The 24,394-nt window shown below is 44.6% G+C and overlaps 1 protein-coding gene across 3 annotated transcripts in view; it reads right to left on the bottom strand.

Moving 5' to 3' along the window:
* Positions 1 to 7,710: 7,710 nt before the first annotated feature.
* Positions 7,711 to 24,394, bottom strand: part of Ldah (lipid droplet associated hydrolase) — a 77,917-nt gene continuing 61,233 nt past the window's right edge. For all 3 annotated transcript variants that reach the window (XM_031355490.1, XM_031355489.1, XM_031355491.1), the window contains 2 exons: positions 17,259 to 17,341; positions 7,711 to 9,393 (listed from right to left, as the gene is read on the bottom strand). In XM_031355490.1, coding sequence (XP_031211350.1) covers positions 9,202 to 9,393; positions 17,259 to 17,341 — 275 coding nt within the window. In that variant the 3' untranslated portion in view covers positions 7,711 to 9,201. The remainder of the gene's footprint in view (positions 9,394 to 17,258; positions 17,342 to 24,394) is intronic.

Here is a 24,394-nt window from a genome sequence, read left to right as displayed (position 1 = left end):
CCTCCCTCTAGACATTGGAACCAGGGACAGTGGATTCCAGTGCTAGTCATATGGAGCAGTACATGACTACAAGAAGACAACTCCATGTCTACCTCCTGCCTGGCCACATCTCCAGCCACCACCATTCAAATAACTGCAAAACAGCTAGCAAAAGCAAAATAGCTGGCCTTCTTCTGGAGGTCTGTAGCACAGTATGTATGGTGCCTGGGTATGCCTTCAGCCTCTTCTGATTTCCTTAGGCAGTTTATTTAAGTATCCACTGAAAAGGATAAGAAGTTCTGGACTCCAGCTTCTCTCTTGCCACTCCCTCTGAAAGCAGAGTTTCCACTCTGGAAGGGGGTTCACCTGATGAGCAAACTGTGGTTCTCACACCTTCACGACAAACACAGAACCTAGTCTCAGGAAGTGTCTGTGGTTGCCACAAGCCTCTTACCATTGAAAGGGATGCACGGGAAAGAAACCAGTCCTGGGTTTTGCCTCTCAGATGTTGGAGGAGGCCTGCAAGCTCAGCACTGAGCAGTAGAAATGGACCATTGCCAGGTGAACAGGTGTGCTGCTAAGAGAGTACATTGACTGACAACAATAGCAAGAGAGCCTTGAAACGCAGACTGGTCTCCCTTGACCTCACACCTTCCATCGCCCTTGCCTGACTTTCTCAATGGGTCAAGCCTGCAAGGTAGTGACAAGATGCTCCTGGGGTACAGGAGGGGTGGGGGAGGAGGAGGAGTGCTTTCCGTGAAGCCGGAGTAAGGTCCTTGATTCCTCCCAGGGGTGAGGGGTAGGGGCTAGTGCAGCAGCCATTGGCTTTGAGGGTTGTGAGATGGCTTGAGGAATGGGCCTCACTTTTGGAGCCAGCCTGTCAAGAGTCATACTGAGTCAACCAATCTGCACTCTTGAGAAATGATGATCCAGTTTGGTGAGAAGGTTCAGCATGCAACATGCTTCCTGGCTGGGCAACAGGCTAGTGTTCCAAGCAGGGAACGACTCTCCCCAGAGCAGTGTCTTTGGAATTCTCCACCTCTGATAAATCACAGACTAAATAGAGCACCCTTAGGGTAATTTTATTTTTGTATTTCATGTTATATGGTAGGACAAATGGCTTTTATGTTTTGGGTTCTTTGATAAAGAGTCATAATTAGGTCTTTTAGCTGGAAGTTTTTGTTTGTTTCTTTGTTTGTTTTCACTCCGAATGAACAGTTGATGTAATAGAAACAAAAAATAAGGCTTACCACACTGTCTGTGATTTGCCCTCTCAGCGGAAGCGGTAAGCTGTTCTGAAAACTTTGGGATTGTTTTTCATCCTGCCTTCTGTATGAATAAAGCAGGCCCTTCCAGTCCTCTCCCTGGGAAGGTTGTTGCGGAATCTCAAACCTGCTCATGGCATGATGCTGTGTAAGTAGGTCCTGGGTGGGCAGTGGAATGCGGCACACGGTGAGTGGCCTGCAGCTTAAAAAGTAAATTTAATCTGATTCTGATACTGTTATTTTAAGGAAATGGCAAAACTCGAGCAACAACGGTAATGCCACCAAGGCTCAATTCCACAGCTGTTCCCTCAGCGGCTAAAGACAGAATTAATTAGTTTCAGGGGAAGTCGCTTTCATTTTGCAATGACACCTACTGTTCCTCAGAAGGTGGAGCAGGCACTGGGAGGGGGAGGTTTTAAAACTGAAATCTCCTTGTTGGCAATCTTCCAGCTCGGATTTGGCCAGAGCAAAGCTCTGGAGCTTGCAGGCTATAGTTGAGCATCTGCCTGCTGCCTAGCCTGGCCACTTGGGCAGCCCCCAATGACACTGTGCAATGCTGTTGTGACCATCCTAGCTAGCAGAGAACCAACCCTTGGAGGGCAGGCATGAATCCATGTGTATATGTATTCTCAAACTTAAAGAAGGTTGTACATATTGAAATGTAAATGACCTGTAAAACAGCCGACTATTTTTTCCTAACCATTACATAGCAATCTATATTTGTTAAACAGCTTGTATGCTCATCATCCACCACTTTAATATTTTGTACAGATAAGTCGATTAAATATTTTATTCATAAAGCTGCTTCTGACTGGTGTTTGGAGATGGCGGTCTGGACCATTGCAGCTTAGCCTGCTTAGTCTTTGGAGAACAGCAGTCAAGGATTTGTACCTCAGAATGACTGAATCAAAATGGGTAGCTACATGGTAGGCCTGGCCCTTCTAGTCTGTGTTGACCATAGTGCCCTCAAGCAAGAGGGTCTCAATGTGGTATCTATCAATGGTCAGGAGCCCTAAGCACACGGCTGTCACTGTGAAACTGCTGAGGTCGCTATGCGTAGGCCCGCACTCCACGAGGTTCACTGAGTAGTACTGGGTTCAGGAGAGAAGGCGGCAAAATTCTATAGAGAAGGTTTTTCTCTCCAGGAAATGAACACTGCAGTTTATAAGGAGTGAACAATCATTCAAAAACACAGTTGGCAGGGATAAACCTTTAGCTTTTGGATACTCTGGCCTGCTGAGGATGTATGTCACTGCAGGAAGCATGGGTCCTCCTGCTCTCAAGGAGGCAAGGCCTCCGAAGGAAGTCTCGAGGTACAGAGGACAGTTGAGTGGCTTCCTCCTTGAGACCAAGGACATATTTCAGAGATCAAGTCTTAGAGAAAACCTGACAAGCCAGCCTGGCTTTGTTCTCCATGTACCTCCTTAGCTGCTTCAGCTCCTCTCTCAGACAGCTTGGAGTGTGCTCTCTTGGCTCTTCTGCCTGACTTCTTCCTACATCTGAAGTAGGCTACTTCATTTGTCCTCTGGTTTTGATCACAGAGAAGAGCAGGTGTGAGAGCTGACAGACCTGACCCTCATGAAGGACTCATGACCATTATGACCTTTGGGGATATGGGGTCCCATCACTATGACCTACCTTTTTGTCAGCAACAGCAGTACCTGCCCAGTTTGGACCCAATGTTCCTGTACTATGTTGATGGTCTCTGTGGTCATGTTTCCCTCCTGTCAAAGATAGATCTCAAGATTCTCTTTGTGCTCTTAATTTCATTATCAAACATACTTTTATTGAGAGGATACCTATTTTTTCAACTAAATATTCTGTCAGGTATAACAAATGTGCCCTAAGACCCTTCCAATGGAAAGGTGTAAAGTCTTGTCATGCACTATTTATTACACTCCTAGGCTAAAATTTCAGTTTTTCATTGTCTACATGGTCCACTCCACCACTCTGTGCAGAGCCTCACACATTCACAAGAGAGGGGGCACTTGTGAGGAGAAAGTCAGGGGATTTGAAATTGTATCCAACTTCCCAAACACTGTTGTGAACAGGTCTAAAAGCCTCTTTAGTGGCTGATACTGAGAAAGCCAGGTTCAACTTCTGCTCCCTCCTTGGCTCTGCTGTGCACAGTCTGCCTGCCCCTGGTGGCATTCATTTCCGAGCAGGGGTGAAGGTGTCCTCACTGCTGTTCCACCGGGGATGGGGACTCTGTGGTCACAGATGCTGCACAGGGCTCAGGTATCCCTGGAACCTACACTCATCTGGTCAGAAGGATCAGCGATCTGGGAGAGACTTGTCCACTGGGATATGTCACCAGTGCTGACTTCAGTGGGGCTGTGGGTGTCTGTGGAGTCCTAATCACACGCAGGTGTACGGTGATGGCTGGTAGGAGGAAGCCCAGATGTTCTGCAGAGCTTGAGCTGGGTGGATTTGCAGAGGTGGGAATCTAGTCCTTCTGTGAGGGAGGGAGGGAGACCTTGCAGGTGCACCCACACCCTGTGGCTCTAATGGACGCCCAGTCAGGGGTCACATTCCCATCCCAGAGAAGAGGGATTTTCCCATAGACATACCCAGGAAAAGAAATCCAGCCTGCTGTGGGGAGGTCAGAACAAACCCTTCACCAGAATGTTTGAGGAATGCAATACAAAATGAGAGCCCCACCATTGTCCTGTGTATTGTTGCTGTAATTCCCATTTGGGGCACTCTGCAGGGTTCATGCTCGGGAACTAATAAGCCACATATTTGGTAGTTGCCAATACCTAAGTCTCAAAGGTTTTCTAATTATAGAAGAAGAGAAACAACCTTTGTAGTCATATCAGATGAGATAGCCACAGGGTTAGTGGCCTTGTTCTGTAGTTCGAGCTCGGAAGTGAAAGGCTGTCTTTGAATCTACTCTGCTTGGGAAGTGTACTCATGGCTCTGTCTGGCACTTTGGTTGACATCCCTAGTTTGAGGATGCAGACCTCCTCAATTGTGACTTCTGGACAGTCTGTCTGGCTGAGAACCTGTATTCTTTGAGAGCTTTCTTGCTAGGTATGGAAAAGACTTGCACTAACTTTAGATAACTAAACTTATACTGAATTTCAGTGGCAGGCCCTATTCTCTGATAATCGATGACTGCAACTCCAGTCTGCCTTCTAGAACTCTCCTTTGAAGGACAAGGAGGAGGGATGATAGATAGTAGGGGCCAGGAGAAGCAGGCTCCTGCTCCTGCAGGAGTGATGCTAAGAGATCCCAGTCTTCCTGGGTGGACTGGCAACAGGGAGTTAAACGGGTGCTCAGGAGGTAGAAGCAGTTAGTATTTTGGGGCCAAGTCTCAGGTTGGGCATGATTGAGATCTGAAGCAGGGATTCTCAAGGCTTAAGAGCAAGCATGTATGCAAAAGAGTTTCTGTGTTAGGCACAGAGCACGAGGTGTCTAGAAGGCTTGGCAGAGTGTATCTTTGATAGACACCAGCACGTAGATTTTTCTCCTCCCAAAATATTGCCTGATAGAGCTTCTGCCAATTTGGAGTGTTGCAGCTTTCAGTCTTTTACAAGCCTCACTGATGTATGCCCGACCACCTCCTTTCACTTCTGCCTAAGTGGGGACAGGGCTCACTTGCCCTGTATGTGACTCCCTTTCCCATCCTTGTGCTCTTGCAAGCTTGCCCACTGTGGCCTCCAGGAGGCAGCATGGGGTAGTAGGAAGAAGGGGACAAAGTCATGTCTCTAGAGCCCTGGCCTAAATTAGGATCTCAGCTCCAGTCACCTGCTGGCTATAAACTATTTTTTAATTATGTCTTTGTTTGTGTATATGTGCATGTGACTGCAGCTTCTCATAGAGACAATCTACCTGCAGCTGAAGCTGTAGATCATTGTGAGCAGCTCCACAAGAGTGCTGGGAACCAAACTCAGGTCCCTTGCAAGAGTGGTTGAGTGCTTATCCGCTGAACCATCTTTCCAGCTATGAGAGTGACACAGGGCACTTTGTACCTCAGGTTATTTGAACACTGGGCAAATCAGAGCCTCCAAAGCCTGCGTGTGAGACAGCAGGGGGATAACTTATCTGGACCTACCCTCTTTATACCAAACTGATCCAAGTCCTGCTTGCTCTTTATGAATAAAGGCCTCCCCTTTCTCCCCCAGGAAGCCTCTGCCAGGGTGTCCCCTGGAGCTGGCAGAGACCCTACTAATTAATGCTTCCCAGCTGCTCCCCACCTAGACCAGTGTGATCACTTACTTCCATCTATGGGGCACAGATAGGAGTTACAGTCTGCTAGAAAGCACCAGGGACACACATAAGAACTTTTCTGTCATTAGAAGAGCTTTGCTCACATCCTTGGAGAAGTACTTATTCACAGAGCATGCTTAGCTCTAACCTTTGACCTTTCCTTAAGCCCTACCTCCAAGTGGAGGAGCCCAAGTCTATCCTCTCCTCTGTGTCCAGGAGGGGACCAGGAACAGAGACGTCTCACAATTTTCTGAGAAATGCTGTGTTTCCAGCATCTTTTCTAAGCCCATTCTGAGAGCATCCTAGGCTGTGTATATGGAGGCTGCATGACCCAAGGCCAGAAGGTTGCAGACTGCAAGCATTCTAACAACCTGGGTGATAGCATGGGTCTCTTTACTTCACTGGTGAGACTGAAGGAGGTTGCCAGTTTCTCCCTTTAGGGTCTGTTTCAGCAGGCTGGCCAGATGACATGGATGAACTCATTGTTTTATAACAAACAAAACATCTTTAATCTCCTCAAGCAAACCAACAAACAACAACAAAAAACCCCAACCAGGCAAGTGCTGGTATTATCCCAGCTCCAAATGAAAGCAGTTAGGAGGCTCAGGGAGAGATGGAACCTTTTTGGAGACAGTTTCTCTGCAAAACAGGCTGTCCTTGAACTTGTAGATATCTGGGCTCTGGCCTTTTTCTCTCCAGTGTTGGGATCAAAGATGTATGCCACCACTGCCTGGCAGGGATGAAATCTTATGTAGCATTGCGAAGATATAAACAAAAGATTTGGAATTTAAACTCAATTCACCCTTTACTGCCTAGAAGAAATCTACTGTCTAGAAAACAACAGGCATGGTGGAAAGCTTTCTGTTTTGAAAAATATTTTATATATCCTTGAAACATTGCAAAGCTCCAAAATACTGATAGATCCAGAGGAAAGTATTTTCTGGTACGTTTGTGAGAAAACTGGCAGGAGGCACCACAGTCCCTAGGTGTGTCCTGGCCTTCTCAGCATAAAACAAGAGTTCTCTGAGGCTTTCACAGTACAATCACTGAAGTCAGAAAGCTAACACTGCCATCTTTAGGCACTATCCAAATCATTCCCCAGTTTATTTTATAATAAAAACATTCAATCTAGAGTCAGGGGTTGTATTAGCTTGTCATATCCCCTTATTTTTCTTTTTAATTTTTTAATTTTTTTGGTTTGTTTGAGACAGGGTTTCTCTGTGTAGCCCTAGCTGTCCTAGAACTCACTCTGTAGACCAGGCTGGCCTTGTACTCAGAAATCCGCCTGCCTCTGCCTCCCAAGTGCTGGGATTAAAGGCGTGTGCCACCACTGCCCAGCCTCCCTTATTCTTATTTAATCTGAATTGTGACAGCTTTCATAAATATGAGGGAAAAATCAAAGCGCCAAGGTATGGGGTTGTCCAAGGGTTGAGTGGTTGGCTGAAGTAAATTGTGAACGGACCCCAGACATGAGCCCGCCGTGAGCTGCCGCTGGAACTTCTTTCACGGCTCAAGACACACTAGGAATCACCATGGGCCTGGGTCCAGGTTCTAATGCTTTTCACCCAGCACTAGACAACTTTATAGTAAGCACTATGAAGATCACAGTGATCACCATGTGCTTAACTGGAACAAAGGGCAAAGCTCCTGGGAAAGGGACCTCAGCTACTCCTTATCTATTTCTGTCTCTTGCCCTCTCTTTTCTTCTTTTCTTCTTCTTCTTCTTCTTCTTCTTCTTCTTCTTCTTCTTCTTCTTCTTCTTCTTCTTCTTCTTCTTCTTCTTCTTCTTCTTCTTCTTCTTCTTCTTCTTCTTCTTCTTCTTCTTCTTCTTCTTCTTCTTCTTCTTCTTCTTCTTCTTCTTCTTCTTCTTCTTCTTCTTCTTCTGTTTGAGGCAGGGTCTTGCTACATAGTTCGAGATGGTCTCAAAGCATGTTTCTGGTGCCTGGAGAGACCAGAAGGGGGTGTCAGAGCCTCTGAAACAGGAGTTACAGACTGCTGTGAGCCAACATGTGGGTTCTAGGAATTAGGGTGTGGGTTCTGTCCTCTGAAAGAGTGGCTAGTACTCCCAACTACAGAGCCACCTTCCCAGACCCTCTGTGTAATTCTCAAGGATTCACTGTCCTAAAACCCAGTTCTTCCCTATTCCAAAAGTGCAGTGGCAGAAGCACCTTTAATAGCTGAACTCAGACCAGGCAAACCGCTTATACTGTATCCTTGCCTACAGCCCAGAGATCAGACCAGACACGGCAGTGACTATGGTTGAGACATTTATTATAAAATATCATCTGGTGTTGAAGTGAGGAGTAGGAATGAGGAACCAGGGCCTTTTAAGCAGGATTTGGGAAACAAAGAGTGATGTAAAATAATTTCTAAGAGAGATCTACAAATGCTATTCTTTTGTTCCAGTAGGCCTGATTTACTAGGACTTATTTGTATGTGTTGATTCCCACTACTGATCAAGCCCGTTCTATAAGCAAGGCGCTCAGAGCATGAATCCTGGCTTCCTAGGTCAGCTCTTCAGGAGGCCTCCTTGTGCAGACACCAGTGAGGGCCACACAGTGTCTTCCTGGACTAAGAGCACTCCTTGTGTGAGGCTTGGCTTTTCCCCTCTGAGAAACTGAGCTCCTCTGCAGAAGCCATGCTGAACGATGAGAACTCATTCCTCTCTCACCACTGAGCTGGCAGCACATCAGAACCAAATCTTTCATCAGTGCCTTAGGTTTTTGAGAGGAAGGACCATCTCACTGCCCTTGAGGAATGATACTGCTATGAGAGCTTTTTTTTTTTTTTTTAACAAGAAAATGGAATGCTTTTAATTATTCAACTGTCACCACAGACAGTTGGGTTTACTGGCCTCCAAGATCTTAGGACTGAGTCAATTAAGGTAAGGTAGTGTAGCTGTTCAGTATGTTAGGAAGGGAAGCATTCCTCTGCTTCTCAGCCAGGGATATGCTTTTCTACTAGACTCTGATGCTTGTAGAGGTGAAGTAATACAAATGTAATGGCTTACGGAATTCTGTTCACTCGCAAAAATCATTTCTTTCCAGTCAAAGTTTAGGCAAATGGGGAATGAACTTATGCTAATGTTTTACTCAACAATTTAAAACATCTTTCCAAAAATTATGTTCTAGGAGATTTTCAGAAGGGAAGAGTCCACAAGGTAGCTAATGGCATCATGGATGGGATTAGTGGCTCACTGCTTCCTGTCCAGGGAGCGTCATTGGATGAATCACACCGAAGAGAAATCCCATGCCCATACAAATCTGAAGTGTACACTTCATCCCTCCCTTCTGGCTCTAGAGGAGCCTGCAGGGACCTGGCATTTTAGGGGTCAGGGGCAGCCTGTTGGCTGTGACAGGATAGAGTCAGGATCCTTTAGCAATTCTGTCTAATTAGTTGATGAATGTCAGGCAAACTTGATTTTTGGTTTGCTGCAGGTGGATCATGAAGATCATGGTGATGATCTCATCCAGGACCTGTATGGAGTCTGAACTGATTTTCCCTTGAACTGGGAAAGTGCACCGTCAGCACCCTCTGCTCACTGCTCCTCCATGGAATGAGCCATCAGCTGGGTTCACTTTAGTCTTAACACAGGGTGTGGGAGCCAGCAATCTGTAAGCCAAGAGGGTCTCAATTTTTCTTTCAAGCATTAAGATTTAACATCTACTCCTAAGCAGAGCACACGTACAGCTTCCATGTACTGGCTGTAGGTGGTCCCTCCCTGCCCCCCACCTTGGGCCGGTACTTATTTTCTGGGCAGTCTATTATTTATCCAGTCAGCAACTATGGTAGCCATCTCCTGGTTAGAATGGAGAACAAAAGCATGTGGTATTCCTTTCTCACAGAGGTAAATACTGCCTTCTGGAAAATCTTTCTTGATGTCTTCATAGTACTTTAGTGGACACCATCCATCCGTTTTACCATAGTAAAACGTAAGCTGAAAGAAAAAAAAAAAACATTTTATCTCCCCTTCTCAATAGCAGCTGATACCAGTGGTGTGCAGTGCCTTGAGGGCAATACCCGTTGGACTCTGCCCACTGGTCCTAAGGTTCTCCCCCAACCTCCGTCCCCTGAGGCCTCAGAGACCACAGGATTCATTAACGGAATGTGATTGGAAGAAACCCACCTGGAGACTTCATGAGGCACATTTCTCTAATTCACTAAAGGAACACCTGGAAAGGTCATGCATTCTGAGGTTGGAGTGGAACTGGGGAGGAGGGGGAAGAAGGAGGGGGAGGGAGACAGTTAAGCAGACATAGTCACTGAAAGACTAGTGACCATGAACTTACTGTTCTCATACAGCCCTTTGGTAGGCACATGGACAGGTTTGCTGAATGAATGCAAAGAAGTCAGATCGTCTCTAGCTTCTCAATGTAGCTGATGAAATGTGATCAGCATTCTAAGAGTCAGTGCCACTGTAAGGAGGCTCAGAGTGACAGGAGAGTGTGCTACATTTAGGGAGAGCATGTCACCTCATTCTTCAGGTGACATCAATGAGGCTGAGTGGCAACAGAGCCTCTTCTGAGGCATTACTAAGATTGTTCCTGGAGATTTATCTAGGTGTGCACATAAAACAGATGTGTGTACCATACAGATGTTACATTATAAGCTGCTCTACTCCACTGAAAACACTGTTATGTACTCTATAAGTCTTTACAAAAAAGAAAAAAAGTAAAATCATATTCAGAATATTACAGTGATGATTAAAAAAATGTAAAAAATGTGTGTGTGCGCGCGCTCAGTGAGCTTTGTAGAATTGGTTTTCTCTTTTCATCTTTATGTAGGTCCAGGGGATCAAATAGGCCATTCGACTTTCATAGTAAAATATCATAGTAATACTTTTTATTAAAAAAAATACAGACTATATTTTAGGGACAGAGGAGAAAATACAATGCTTCTTACTTATAAAACACTGCTTCCCTTTGCTGGCACTGGAAGAGTAGTGGGAAGGAAGATGCCAAGGGGCAGGGCATGGTTCTGCCTGATGCAACCTCAGTTGGCTGAACAAATATGCATGATTAACGCTCAAAAGGCCACAGTTTCTTTTCTCCCTACAGAAGCGTGTACAAAGTATCTAGTAAGCAGCTCCATCTAAACTCCTTGGGGCCGCAGTAAGGAGCTGGCTCAGGAGATACTTTCCTTTGCAGAGGCAGCTGAGTAAGACACACTGGAAGGCAGTTTATCCTTCCACATGTCTGTTGCTCACTGGGTCATAAGCCTCAGACAGATGTGCTTGAGTAGTCAAATGAAACCGAGAAACGACAGAGTCCAGCTCATCAGAATCCCCTGCACTTGAGGACTGAGCCCAGACCTTGTAAAAATTCAGCAACAGTTTCCTGGAGTCAGGGATCCCAAAATGCAGCTCCCTTAGGCATCTTCTGTGGACCATTGGACTGGACATTCCAGGGCCCAGCCACACACTTAATAACACCTGCCTTTCGATAACTCTCATTACAGAAGCATGCAAAAGTGACCAGTCTTTTAAAAAATGTACTCAAAGGTCTATCTAGCTAAATTATGGCTAATTTTATAAGAGTAATAATGAATGTTTATTGAATGCCTGATATACACTGGACACTGTGTGTGAGATCTAAATTATAAGACAGGAGGTATAACTACCACTTTAGCACAACTCTCTGAAAATATGCGTTAATGTTAAATGACTTTATTGATGGGGAACGGCATCACACAATGAAGCACTTGGCAGAGCTTGAGTTTGAACCCGGGTTGTGGCACGGAGGACTCTTCTCTCCCACACTCACTTCTTTTTGGCCAGGCTCCCCTAGCAAACCTAAGAGCGTGCTAATGCAACCCCTTTGGATGAAGTGCCCAAGGTCAACATGGTGGAGATTAAAAACAAGCTTATCTGTTTCCAGGATGATCACGACATTCTGGACAGGTTTCAAGTTAAACAGGCAGAACTAACACAATCCGTTTCAGAGAGGGGCTTGGCGGAAAGGCAGCCCTGGTGAGCTGGTCCAGGGAGCACTTTCCTATGCTCCACCAAGCGGGACCTGTGCATGTCAGAAGGATTTGCATGGCCATTGTGCAAATGTCGGCACTGTACTAGGGCTGTTCCCATAAGCAGCACACACCTCTGGCGACACGGCAGACTAAGCAGAGGGTGGGGACAGAGCTAGGGCAGAAGCCCCCCTCCCCGGCCCCTAGAGTACTTTGTCTCCTTTAAGCCATGTGGCCTAGGGCGGAGGCAGTACCACCTTGCCCTGCCACAGCTGCTGCCTTCTCCCAAAGGTTGCGACCACTGTGCTCTCGCTGAGGACAACTGAAGACTCCCGTGGGCCCAGAGTGATACTTGGATTCAGCCTGGACGTAGCACACAACAGCTGTTTCCATAAGCTTGGGCCAAGGATGGTCACGGCAATTTAGAATTTCCCTCCTAAGTGAGTTTTAAATGAAAACTTCAAGTTTATAAGCAAACACGAGTTCACTTTCCTATGAAGGAGACATGGATTTCCCTTATAGTGTAGAATGATGACAGAATAAGGGAGCGCTGGCCTTCTTGTTACTTCAGATACACCAGGTGCCCGGAAAAGCACAGCAGACCCCGGAGGCTCCCACACAGATCTGGGTCATAGCTTCGAGTCACCACACAGTTTCCTCCCTTGGCTTACTCTGTTCTAGAGCTCACCTTATGCCCCTCCTTGCCTTTCTTCTCATATTCACTGGCTCCTTTCCCCTAACCTTCACCTTGAAATGGCCAGACATCGATCTTCAGATGTTTCCTTCTTTATACTGCAGACTTTCATGCGCAGCCGCAATGCGCGCTCACAGTTTCAGCTACAGGCCTATCATGCTACAACCAGAATGGAGCCCAGCCTCCTCTCTTTACACTTTATAGATAGTGTACATCTGGGCATGTATTCACTTGTACATTCCACAAGTACCTCATACACAAGTGCCAAGCACTTCCCATAGCCTGGCTCCTTCCCAATCCTCCCTTACCACCGAATCTAGAGCAAGGGCAGTGGTCTCATATCCTCAGCCCATCTGCTGACATCCCGAGTCCACTAAGTGCCTCTGAGTCTTCCTCTATAATCTTTTCATCCCTAAGCCCACCGCTGCCATTCCTCTAGAGGCCTGTGAGCAGACATGCTACCTAAAATGTAACTCTTTTCCAATATTCTTCCAACATTTTCCCCAAAATGATCCCTCTCCTGGGATGGGGTAATCTTATCACATTTATAGGGACAACTGATATATACCGGGATGCCTGAATGGTCTGTTGGCAGCTGCTTTGTGTTCTGATTGGTCAGTGGCTAGATCATGTGGCTGCCAATGATCCAATATTTGCAATATCACTCTAGGCCAGTCTTTCTCAACCTTCCTAATGCTGTATCCCTTTAATACAGTCCCTTATGCTATGTTGACCCAACTATAAATTTATATTTCTGGCTACTTCATAACTGCAATTTTGGTACTGTTATGAATCAAAATGTAAATATCTGTGTTTTCTGATGGTCTCAAGCAATCCCTGTGAAAGGGCATTTCAATCTTCACGACCCACAAGTTGAGAATCATTGTTCGAGATACTGTCACCTTGTCTTATGACTTAGTGTCCAAGACAGACATCATACTATCCAGCATCTCTTTCCCTAATGTAGGGCTACCTTGGAGTCTACAGGCCCAAAGAGACCCAGTGTTTGGGAGTATAAACTTGTTATTTACTCCAATATTTCTCTCTCGATTATAAATACAGGCAATCAGCCACTATGTTGTTAATATATATATTCAAATTACAGTAAACTTACTGTAGATGACTAAAAGATGAATTAATTACACCTCATTACTATAAACTCACAGTAGTAACTGACTGTTCTATATCTTTAATTTTACTTAATTTGTAAATCAGATGCATATGGGCATGTGCCTATACACATGAGTAGAGGTGCCCACGGAGGACCGAGGCATCAGATCCCCCAATGCTGGAACTACAGTGGTTGTGGGTTTCTTGATGTGAGTGCATGAACTAAACGTGGGTCCTCTGCCAGAGCAGTGCTAAACACTGAGCTACCTCTCCAGCACCCATTATCACCTCTTACTAGTCAATGTGTTAATAAAGATGCACACAGTACTATATCACAAATTAATTTTTGAAACATTTTGCTGACTGTATTTCAATACACTATTCTCTGTGGAAACTTCCTGATGGATCTGACTTCACTGTCCACCAGGGGCTCTGAGCTGTGCTGAGTCCTCAGATGACAGACCAGAGCAGCTCCTTTCTTTGGGGGTGGGGTGAGAGGAAGGCTGTTCATTTACACACTGTGTGTGACAAATGTGAGAGAACTTAAACAGGGAGCCAAGGGGGAGGCCTGAAGACTGCAGCTGGGGAAACTTCCTGGAGTGGACAGTGTGAGCCAAGTTAAAGGAAAAGCGGGATTTAGCCAGGTGAAGGGACGGTGTAACCTCTGACGTCACCTGGCTGCTATACTCTTCCGGACACAACTGTGATGCTGTATTTTCTTCTGGAAAGGAAAGCAGTTATCTACTATTGGAGACTGTAAGTCAATATTGGGCATAAAATCTCCAGACCTTGCAAGGAAGATAGTTGGCTTAGACTTTGCAGAGTTAAAATTGGTCAGTTTCCCTAAAGAATATTAAAACCTCTCTGTGTGTCAACAATGGAAATCAGTGGCAGAAAAATCCAAATGTGCCTTTCAAGCCAATGCCTGCCAATCAGGGTGGAAGACGGATCCAGGAAGCTTTCGGCATGATGTGGTGGCAAGACTATTTTTAGAGTAGTTTTTGAGTGGCTTCTTGGCTAGATGGTACAAAGATACTGTTTGCAATTTTTGAGTTGAACAAAGTGAAAAATGTAAAAGGTTTTAGCATCAATGCTGGCTCAAAAACTTCACACCGGGCAGTGTGAATAGGCACAAATGTTCTGAGTTCCTTTGCTCAGGTGGAGAGACGGTCAAGGGCATCCTTGACTGCAGCATCTAAGGGAGAGGCCGTGCAGTCTCAGGAACAGGGCTCTCAGCTTTGACTAAGTGAGCCTTGGAAGCGGGGAGGCAATGCCCACCTTCCTAGAGCGATGTGCCCTGTTAAGTTCCCTTACTTTCCTAAGCTATGGGGACACATTACACTGAGCCACCTTTATCACAATTAAATCCTAGCATGTCTCCTCCTTTTTCATTATGTCACATGAAGTGGTCTCGTGTCTGTACTTCACTTCGCTTAGGAATGCTGAGGAAGTGGGACAAACCTAGCTTCTGTTTAGCTGGCAGAAGGCATTCAGTGACTGGCTGTGAGGAGTTAGCGTGTCACAGTAGGGAGCTGCATCCCACTAGGCTGAACAACACACTATTTGCTTTAAGCTCTACCGGTACATTTAATGTTACTGTCCTAGGGGCACAATTGTTCCCTGGAGTTGGGCAGCTTATTCCTGAGCCTGTGTTAATAATACTAACCTTGAAATGTTGACTAGCCACCAGAATATTCCCAGGTTTCTCTCAAGGTCTCAAGGAAACTTCCAGCCCTGCCCTGGTTGCCATGAGCAGACCTCTATCTGGGAATGATTACTCGTGCATATGGGTTTAACTTGGCACAGGAATAAGTTAGCACCTTTCTTTGACCTCTTTCTGAGCACAAACACACAAACAGGCTCCAGAATGAGTAGTATTTTACAGCAGCTGGCTTCCCCAGGTGGTAGGAGCAGCTCTAACATGACAGGCCCCGTCATTCCCCAAGTGTGAATTTTGGAAGCGAGCATCTGCCAATCTTACAGTAAAGCAGTTGAACTGTTTTTTACAGACTTCCAACCTTGAGAACTAAAGTGCATTTTGGAAATAGACTCAGTTATAATTTAACTACAAAATAAAATGCTGTTTTCTGGTAATTTCACAGCCTCAGTGCTGGAAATATCTGAGAGCCCTGGAGAGCAGGTCCTCCCTGCCCAATTTTCTCCATCTAGCTAGTGACAGCTTTCTCTTCATTCAAAATTTCTATCTCTAGACAGCTGGTGCTTAAGAAACATAAAGACTGCTATGGGTTCAAACCAAACAGACACGGCATCTTCCAAGGTCCTGTCGGAGGGAATATTTTTAATACTGTAAAATATTTTTTAAGCAACACATATAATGCTTGCTTTCAGAAAGTTGTATTGGGAGGTTACAGAACTATGAATTACCCTGTGGACAAGCTTCAGTCTATATCTCACAACTTAAGAAGAGACTCTCAATGCCATGGCGCACTGGGATTTGACCTGCAGGCTCTATCAGAGTAAGTCGTCCATCAGGATCATTCTGTACCCAGCAGATGTCAGTGTTACACATCAACTGTAACGTTCTGGGTCAGTGCTGTCTTAAAAAGCATATGGCAAAGTTCATATATACTCTAAGAAAATTTTAGTAATGATGTTAAAAAGAATATGAAGGAATGAGTAAAATTACATGTATTTTAAATATTTTTACTACAATATGTTTAAAATATGTCAACACATAATCAATATATCAATGAAATATTTTCCTTTTAAGATACTGTTTTCCTGCCTGTTCCAGGGTTGAACTCAGGCCTTGTACAATACCAAGCAAGCTCTCTACCACTGACCTATATCCTGAGTACCACGCACTAACGTTTTGAAAATTAATTTGAATTTATACTTATGAAACACCTCAATTCATACTAACTACATGTAATACTTGTGTGGGTGTGGGATTTTAACACTCACGGAATTCTGGGCTGTGGGCAAAGTTCAGCAGCAGGTCGTGTGCCCTTAGCATGTGCAAGGCCCAGGGTTTGATGAAACCAAAGTCATAGAACAGAAACGGCGTAGGCTTGAGCTGGAGAGATGGCTCAGTGGTTAAGAGCACTGGCTGCTCTTTCAGAGAACCTGGGTCCAATTCCCAGCACCTATGAGGTAGCTTACAACTGTCTGTAACTCCAGTCCCAGGGGACTTGGCACTTTCACACAGGCATACATTTAAGTAAAACATCAATGCACATAAAAATAAATCTTTAAAACAAACAAACAAACAGACAGTGCAGATCTACTCTTTCCAGGATCATGCAGAAAGATGTCCCAGAAATGCCATGGCTATCCATATACTAGGATGTTTGCGTATATTCCAAACCACGGTGGCTTTACAAGTTCAGACTTGTGCTTCCAAATGAATTTGTGTGCTGAGTCTAGTGTTTGAAGGTGCCACACACCTGCTATCTCAGAAAGCTGCTTTTTAAAAAATTTATTATTTTATTTTATGAATATGCATGTGTGCTTCTGCTGTAGTGTCTGGTGCTCAAGGAGGCCTGAAGAGGCCATCAGATCCCCTACAACTGGAGTTACAGATGGCATGTGGCTGCTGGGAATTGAACCTGAGTCCTTTGGAAGAACAGTCAGTGCTCTTAACCACTGGGCCACTTCTCCAGCCCAGAAAGCTGCTTTTTATGTGACCACAAGACAGCCTTCATGTTGGAGAATGAGAAAGACGAGCTAAGTGGTCGCATGCAATGTTAGTTCTTTCCCACTATTTAAGTTATTATACTTCAAAATAACTCATTTATTTTATAGACACTGTTGAGACTTCTCAGCATAATACATGGTTAAAACAGGAAAGTACTGATTTTAAAGATAAATTCAACTAAACAAGTGGCAAAATATACTTATGTAGCTGTAATCAGCTTTACTTATACCATGTAACCCAAGAGTAACAGAAGAACTTAGGCTAAATTTGTAATTTCAGCATCTTAAATTCAGTTCTTAGCCAATTCTAGCCTGTGTCCTCAGGAAGTCTTTCTAGCCATCAACTGGCATGCCTCAAATGAGAGCCCCAAAATGATTACCTTAGGTAAAAGCTCCTTTATGATGTCATCATCTCTCTTCACTATACGCATCATTTCTTGGCTCCCGAGGTAGGCAGCATTAGCTTTATTAAAAAACAAATCGACCAAACAACAAACAGTTAAACACTTAGAATATATACAGAGGAAACATCAATGTCCAACTAATTTTAGCAAATTCACATGGTTCCATTTTTGTAGATCCAAGTGCTATCTGACATTAGGTACTGGTGGGTGCCAAGGAGGCACATGAGCTGGCTGGCAGGCTTGCCAAAGCAGGGTGCGTTTACAGAGGGCCATGGCTAAGGTTTGGCTAATTCCAGGAGGGGCAGCCTACCCTGGCCAGCAAGACCCCCAGCAGCCAATGCATCACGAAGAATAAGACCCGTGACCAACGCCCTCTGTCCCATTGAGAAGTGCTCCCCTTGTGGTCTCCCTCCCTGCAGCCTGGGAGGCATCAAGCAGGAGACAACTGTAAACTTCCCTGCTTTCTCTTTTCTCAGAATCTCTGCTCTTCACCGTCCAACATTCAGTGTCTTAAAAACTTTGTTTTCACATTTTATTTGTTTTTATTTTTTTCAGTTGTTTTAGGCAAGAGGGCAAATGAGGTCCTTATTATTTGTCTCAGAAGTGGAGGAGCTATGTGAAGTTATTTCCATTTGAAATAAAAATCTACTTGTGATCTTCCCAATAGAAATTTTTTGGAAATAAGCAATTTAAACACACTGGCTGCTACTTTTACAACTCAGAAGTCTTCATTAAGAGATTATACTTTCTGTCTCTGGAAGCATCTAGAAACATGACACACTTCAGATTTAATGAGGAAGACTTTTTTTTGGCTGTTTTACAAATTTAATTCAGAAATGGTTTTTAGTAACACTGGCTAAAGTTTAGATTTTTTTTGGCTACAAGATTTTATTAACAAATACCAAATACAAGGCAGCAAGTCATGCATTTAGTGCTACAAAACAGTAGAATTCAAGCCACACATGTGGGACCTTGGAAGGCCCCTCCATGGCTGCTGCGTGTTGGTTAGGCCTTCTCATAGCCCATACGAGAGCGTATCAGTCAACATCCATTTCCAGCTGGCCTTTCTACTGCACTGGCAGGCTGGAGTGTTATCAAGGTGGAGGCTATCTAATCAAAGCTTGTATTCCTGGTTACCAGTACTTTGTAGGTCAGGGACGGAGACTCTTCTGTGAACACATCTTCCTATGCAGCCCATCAGTTTCGAACCCTAGCTATTTACTCTTTGGACAACTTTGAGAGAGCTCTCTTCTTCTATTTGAAATCACCCCAGGGCCAGGTACAGACAACAAGGGACCACCCAGAGACTTTAGAATTTCTAATGGCCAATCCTAGGTTCATCTTATCCTCCCATGGAATCTACAACACAGGCTGTGGGTCATCTGTCCCTTCTGCTTCCTAATCTGACAGGATGCCTCCCTCTGCAGTCCTGTGTGATGTGACATGTACCTCACTACTGGGAGCTGTAAACGATAAATTCTGTTTTCAGTGACAGTTGACTGTGTCTGACTGAAACAAACTAGCTGCACTCTGCATCAAGGACAGGTGCATCTGGGTGAATGCGGTGGCTTTGGTAAAGGAGAGGAGAGGAGGGGAGGGGAGGGGAGAGGAGAGGAAGGGAGGGGAGGGGAGGGGAGAGAACTACAGTAACCTAAAGCTCGAGAGTTACAAAGGTTGCCCTTGAACTTTCCCTGAGTACTGACCAGCAGGCATGTGACAAACAGCCAGAGTCCAGGGAAAGAGCCCTCTGAAGGACTTTAGGAACAGTGCCTGAACTGGATGCCGTGACTGTTTCTGCCAGCCTAGGCGAATGCCTCTTAATGCGAAGCACAGTATGCTTGGACTCAGAGTGGTCTTTGGAACGCCGGGTCAAGAAGTCAGAATCTGAACTGTGGCCAGGTTAGCAGTGGCCACGTCACACAGGAGGGTGGGGAGCCCGATGGCTGCCTGTCAGGGCCTTCAGAGAAAAGCTACCTACTCTGAGCATTAGGAGAGCATCTACAGAGTGGAGAAAGATATGCACCATATGGCAAAAGTATAGGCATCTGGACATATTTTAAAACTTCTAGAAACCAACAAAAAAGAGGTAGATGAACAAACATCAAAATGAGTACAGACTTAAATAGGGAAAGTTTGAATCCTTTGATAAGCTCATATTTCTGAAATCAAAATTTCATTTGGGAATACACTCCAACCTACTTCTGCTCTTACTTTCTTCCCTTGTCATTTTCCATCTCGGTATATTTTTTTCTTTTCTTTTAGACAAGACTCCCCGATTCTTTTCCAGTAATCACTCTGAGAACACCATGTTTGTCATTTCTCAGCAATGCTCCAATGCAGTACAGTGGTCAGAAATAATAATAATAATAATAATAATAATAATAATAATAATGATGATGATGATGATGATGATGATGATGATGATGATGATAATAACAACAACAATAATAATGATACCAAGCAGAAGTGTAATTTCTCTTGGCAGTGGCTGCTCACAGCACAGCTGAGTTTCAAGCACTGTGGAGAAGGAAGTGCTCAGTGCAGGAGAATGGAAACGAGAGCAGGAAGGAAGGCGACCTGGGAAAATGTTTTTTATTTACTCGGGTTTCATCAAAAGCTTCAGTGCACTCGTTAAAGACTTACAGGGAAGCCAGTGCTCTATTTCTTTGCTACCACCATCTTCTGCAACATTTAACCTTCAAGGGTCACCATGGGATGTACAGGAGAGAGGCTAAAGGGCTCAGGGCAGCTGACAGAGAACCAACAGGGCATTCACGGTGCAGCCCAGCATCACTGGGTTTTCCAAGCGTTCCTAGTCTGTGATGAAGGCCGCCTTCTGTACAACTGTGGCCTGTCCCCAAGCATCCACACGGCTATCCTTGAGCCATCCTGTCACTCTCAGGACCAATCTCAAGTAATCTCCACTGGAACTGATCTAGGTCTGACTTCCTCTAAGCACCACTTGTGCGCCATATCTGTCCTGACAGCAGGCACGGGGAGGCTTGCTTGGCTAGGTATGTCTGGAGGGGTGGGGAGAAAAAGCCTGTTGAATGTAAAGCGGTCCAGATATGACATCACAACGGAGGCCAAAGATGGAGGCTGAAGCACACTGATGAGCTAAGCAGGTGGACAAGTGTGATGAATAATCACAGAGAAGTCTAAGTGTTTCTCTTGATAGCAGTCATTAACTCATAACACCCAGAGACGATGATGCAAGGGAAGAAAAACCACAATTAATGAAAAAAGAAAAGGAAAGAAAGGAAAAGTTCTAAAGAGATACCCAAAGAACTTTGTGAAACAGAATGTGAGGATGGGCAGAAGCTGTGTGGCTTGTTGGAGGTATGTAGTCTGCTGCTGCTACGAGGATTTACGGTAAAATGTTCTGGAATTGTTTGGTTTTGTAATCAGTCTGGAGGATAAAGATTGCTGGTACTGAAAGGAGTTACTGAAGATAGACTTAGTTTAATCAGGGTAGGTGAACGGTAGAGGTAGAAAATTTACTGTATGTGGGCATATATACTGCAGTGCAGAATGTGATCATTCCAGGCCAGTGTGGTGTAAGCTAGCACTGGGTAGGCTGCTGTAGGTAGACAGAGTTTGAGGCTAGCCTCAACTACCTATCAGTACCTTTTGCTCCCCACCCCCGGGCCCTCAAACAAACAAAAGCCATGGCCAGTCATTACCATCCTTTACCAGCATGGCTGTTCTAGTTGCTTCTGACTGGGTACACTACTTCTACTTACTCTGAGCATCTTTAAATGACTAATAGATCCTACATATTCAAAATTAGCCACATTTACTAGGGAGAATTTCTCGAGTGTTTATCACAAGACTTGGTTGGGCAGAAAAGAGTTTGTGTGCTCACCTCCTTCTTAGGAGGAGGGTGACTGGAGCTTATTAGCACTAACAGAAATCAAAGAGTAGAAACTTATATCTTAAGCTCTTTAAAATATAAATTATTATATATAAATCTATTATAATCATGGGCACAGAGGGGCTCTGCTACGGACAAGTGCATCTATGGAAGTTTCCAAGAGGGCTAGAAATGATGAGATGAACAGCTGCCCAAGTCTGAGGTTATCAAGCTACGATGACTCAGCTGAGGGTTCAGGGGGTGGTGGTAGTTAGTTAGTTAGGTGTTAGGAAGGCGGTTGGCTCTATGAACAATAAGTCTCAGGATTAGCTTAGGGTGGGGATGTGGCAGACATGAAGTAATCATCCCCAACAGGAAGGCCCTCATTTCCCTTGAATTCTTCTATGGGGACTCTCCAGGTTAAAATCAGTGACTTTAGACTCTTTACATGGAGGGATGCAGCTTCTAATCTATAAGAGGAGGACCATGGGAAGCATGTTTCTCTCTAGCCAGGAGTCAGTCTTTTGCTTTGTTTCTATGCTTTGCCTTTCTTTCTGTCAATGGTAGAGAGGAGGCTGAAGGAGCCGCCTCATGGCCATGGGATTTGGAATATAAGGGAAGCCCGCTAAGGACAACAGAGGGAGAATGCCGGAAGTACCCACAACCCCGCCAGCTGTGGGGATGGAGTGCTAACCATTTCTCCATGGAGTGTTTGCAGTTCTTTCTTGGTGCACTAGGAAAACAGCTTACTATCTGCTGTGGCCACTGGAACTGAACTTTCTGTTAACTACAGCTAATCTCAATTCCAACAGATAAAAACATGAAGCAGGAACCTCTGAATTTCCTGGGTATTTTGGGTCAGAGCAAAGAGGATGTGGTGCTTAACTCTGGCAGGGGAGTCAGGGAGGCATCATTCTGCAACTATATTCATTGGAGGTTTCCCTGAAGGGAGACACAAGCATCAGAGCCTTTGTAAGGACGGCCCCTTCCCACACACGTTCTGATTATTCCTAGGAGTGGCAGGATTTGCAGGGTGTGGCTGCACAGCAGCACAGCAGAGCAGAAGGTAGACTAGGAGAATGGGGGGTCCTGGAGACAAGAGCTTCAGTTAGAACAGAGGTCCAACACAGAAGGAGCTGTGGTGCAGGACAGCATAAACCCGAGAAAAGACTACACAGAATTAGACACACACAGAAACCCAGACAAAGACATTTCGTAGGGACTTTATCTAGCCTTCCTTGCTTGCACTGTTTTTCATGTTTGTCAATGTTGCAAAATGTGGTGTATAACAACATAGAAACTAGATCTAGAAGAGAAATGCACCCATTCTAAATTTCCCCCATAATTTAGAAAAATGTTCCTTGCTTCTGCACTTCATTATGTTTCCTTATAAGCCAGCACTCTAGTAAACTACCCATGAGACAGACCCACCGCACTGAGAGGGGTACCTGCCTGGTCAGTATGAACATCTTAGATTGTGCAGATGTAGTAAACAGTGTGTTTACTACAGTGAAAAAAATGTAACCAGAGGCCAGCAGGTGGGTGATTATTACAACCATCACATTTTAGGCTAGAAGATAATTTAAAAACATAAGTTAAAAAAATTCAGGAAAACTAATATATTCCTAGGACCAAGGATCACACTTGGCCCTAAATCTAGCACAAACTCTTTCTGCTCTTTTCTTTCTGGATCTTAGGCTGAGTGTCCTCTGGTCACTAAGTCCTAGGGTGGATTTTATGAACAGATGAAGCCTGTGCATCTGAGTTGACAGAGCAGAGCACCTGGCTGTCTGGTTTCTTAAAAGTTTTTTTTTTTTTAAAAAACTATTCTAAGACTAAATGAAAATATTCTAAGAAGAAATCTGTGATCTGTGGTGAAGCTTGTTATCATTAGCTCATTAAACAGTTTAAAGAGTCATTTACATATTGATTAAGGAAGGGGAAAGATTATAAAAGTTCCTTTCCCAGAACTATTGCACAAAGCACCATAACCTGGTAGGAGCTCCCCATGTCTTGGGCTATGTTTCTCTTGTTAGGTAATGGAAAGGAATTAAAACATCAGTTCAGCCTAACAAAAAGACCTCAAACATTTGAAACAGTTAACTGTTTGACCTGCGATACTGTTGAGTTCAAATATATTTTCTTTTAGCTTTGATCAGAAAAATCTAATTTAGCTGTCTGAGTGGGAGCCTACTTCTCATGAGATGGAAGCACATCTACCCCAGGGAAAATATGTAGTAGCAAACATTCCGGACGGAGTTGAATTAAGGGGGAAAATCCATGTGTAGTCTTTAAAAATAACATTTCAGACAATCTAGTTACAATCTAATTACCCTGATGAGTGCAGAGGTAACATTTACACTATATGTTAATTGAGTTAGAGCCACTCTCTAGATGGGAAGCAACATTTCTCTCCTTTCCACTGGAGGAGAACTCTGATGCTGTAGCACTCAGCAAGCTAGAGGGAAGATGGAGTAGAGGGCTTGGGGTGCTATCTTTGACAAAGGGTAGGAGCACTTAAAACACTTGAAACGTTTCAGTTTTTGAAGTTGTCAGAGCTGAAAACAACAAAAAAATGTGTGCACAAACTAAAGGACACTGCCCTATCTAGACAGGGCAGGATTTATAATCTACTACTTGGACTATCAAACTTCCTCCATTTGTTTCTGTAAGATTTCTCCTGGAGCACAGACATTACATAATTCACAAACACTGCAAGGCAGCCTGCAAGTCAAACAGTAAGTTAAAGGTCATTTTCTGCAGGGCAACCAGAGCTTGAAGCAGGCGCACAGGGAGTGCGGGGCTGGACCAAAAGCATGGCGGGCAATGAGTTCTGGCCTACCCTTTTTTCCAAGTATCCTGACAGCCACAGCACGGAGACGGCTGCTATGAATACTGATTACCTTTATCTACAAGGCCTAAGATGTGGCAGGGCTCACTAACCAGCCTGAGGCCATCTCTTATGAGAAGTGTGCCCTTCAGGAAGCCACCAAAGGGATGACCAGGTGGCTTGATGGAGGTAGTTTACGTTTGTGACGATTGTTGCAAGAGGAGGCAGTTCCTACTGGTGAGCCGGAGGACAAAGGGGATGTGCTGCTTAGGATGTCTGAGACACGTGGCTAATGATCACCTCAGGGTTACTAGGTTGAACTAAATATCCAAGCTGTCATGAGTGGAGGATTCCAAGAGAATGACAAGTAGTTCTTGCTTCCTCTCCCTGCAACCAAAGAGACAGACTGGGAAAAAAAAAAACTGAGGT

This window comes from Mastomys coucha, unplaced genomic scaffold (genome assembly GCF_008632895.1).
Source record: "Mastomys coucha isolate ucsf_1 unplaced genomic scaffold, UCSF_Mcou_1 pScaffold6, whole genome shotgun sequence".
NCBI lineage: Eukaryota > Metazoa > Chordata > Mammalia > Rodentia > Muridae > Mastomys > Mastomys coucha.
The sequence above is the reverse complement of the archived record's forward strand: the minus strand, read 5'-3'. Positions and strand labels throughout refer to the sequence as shown.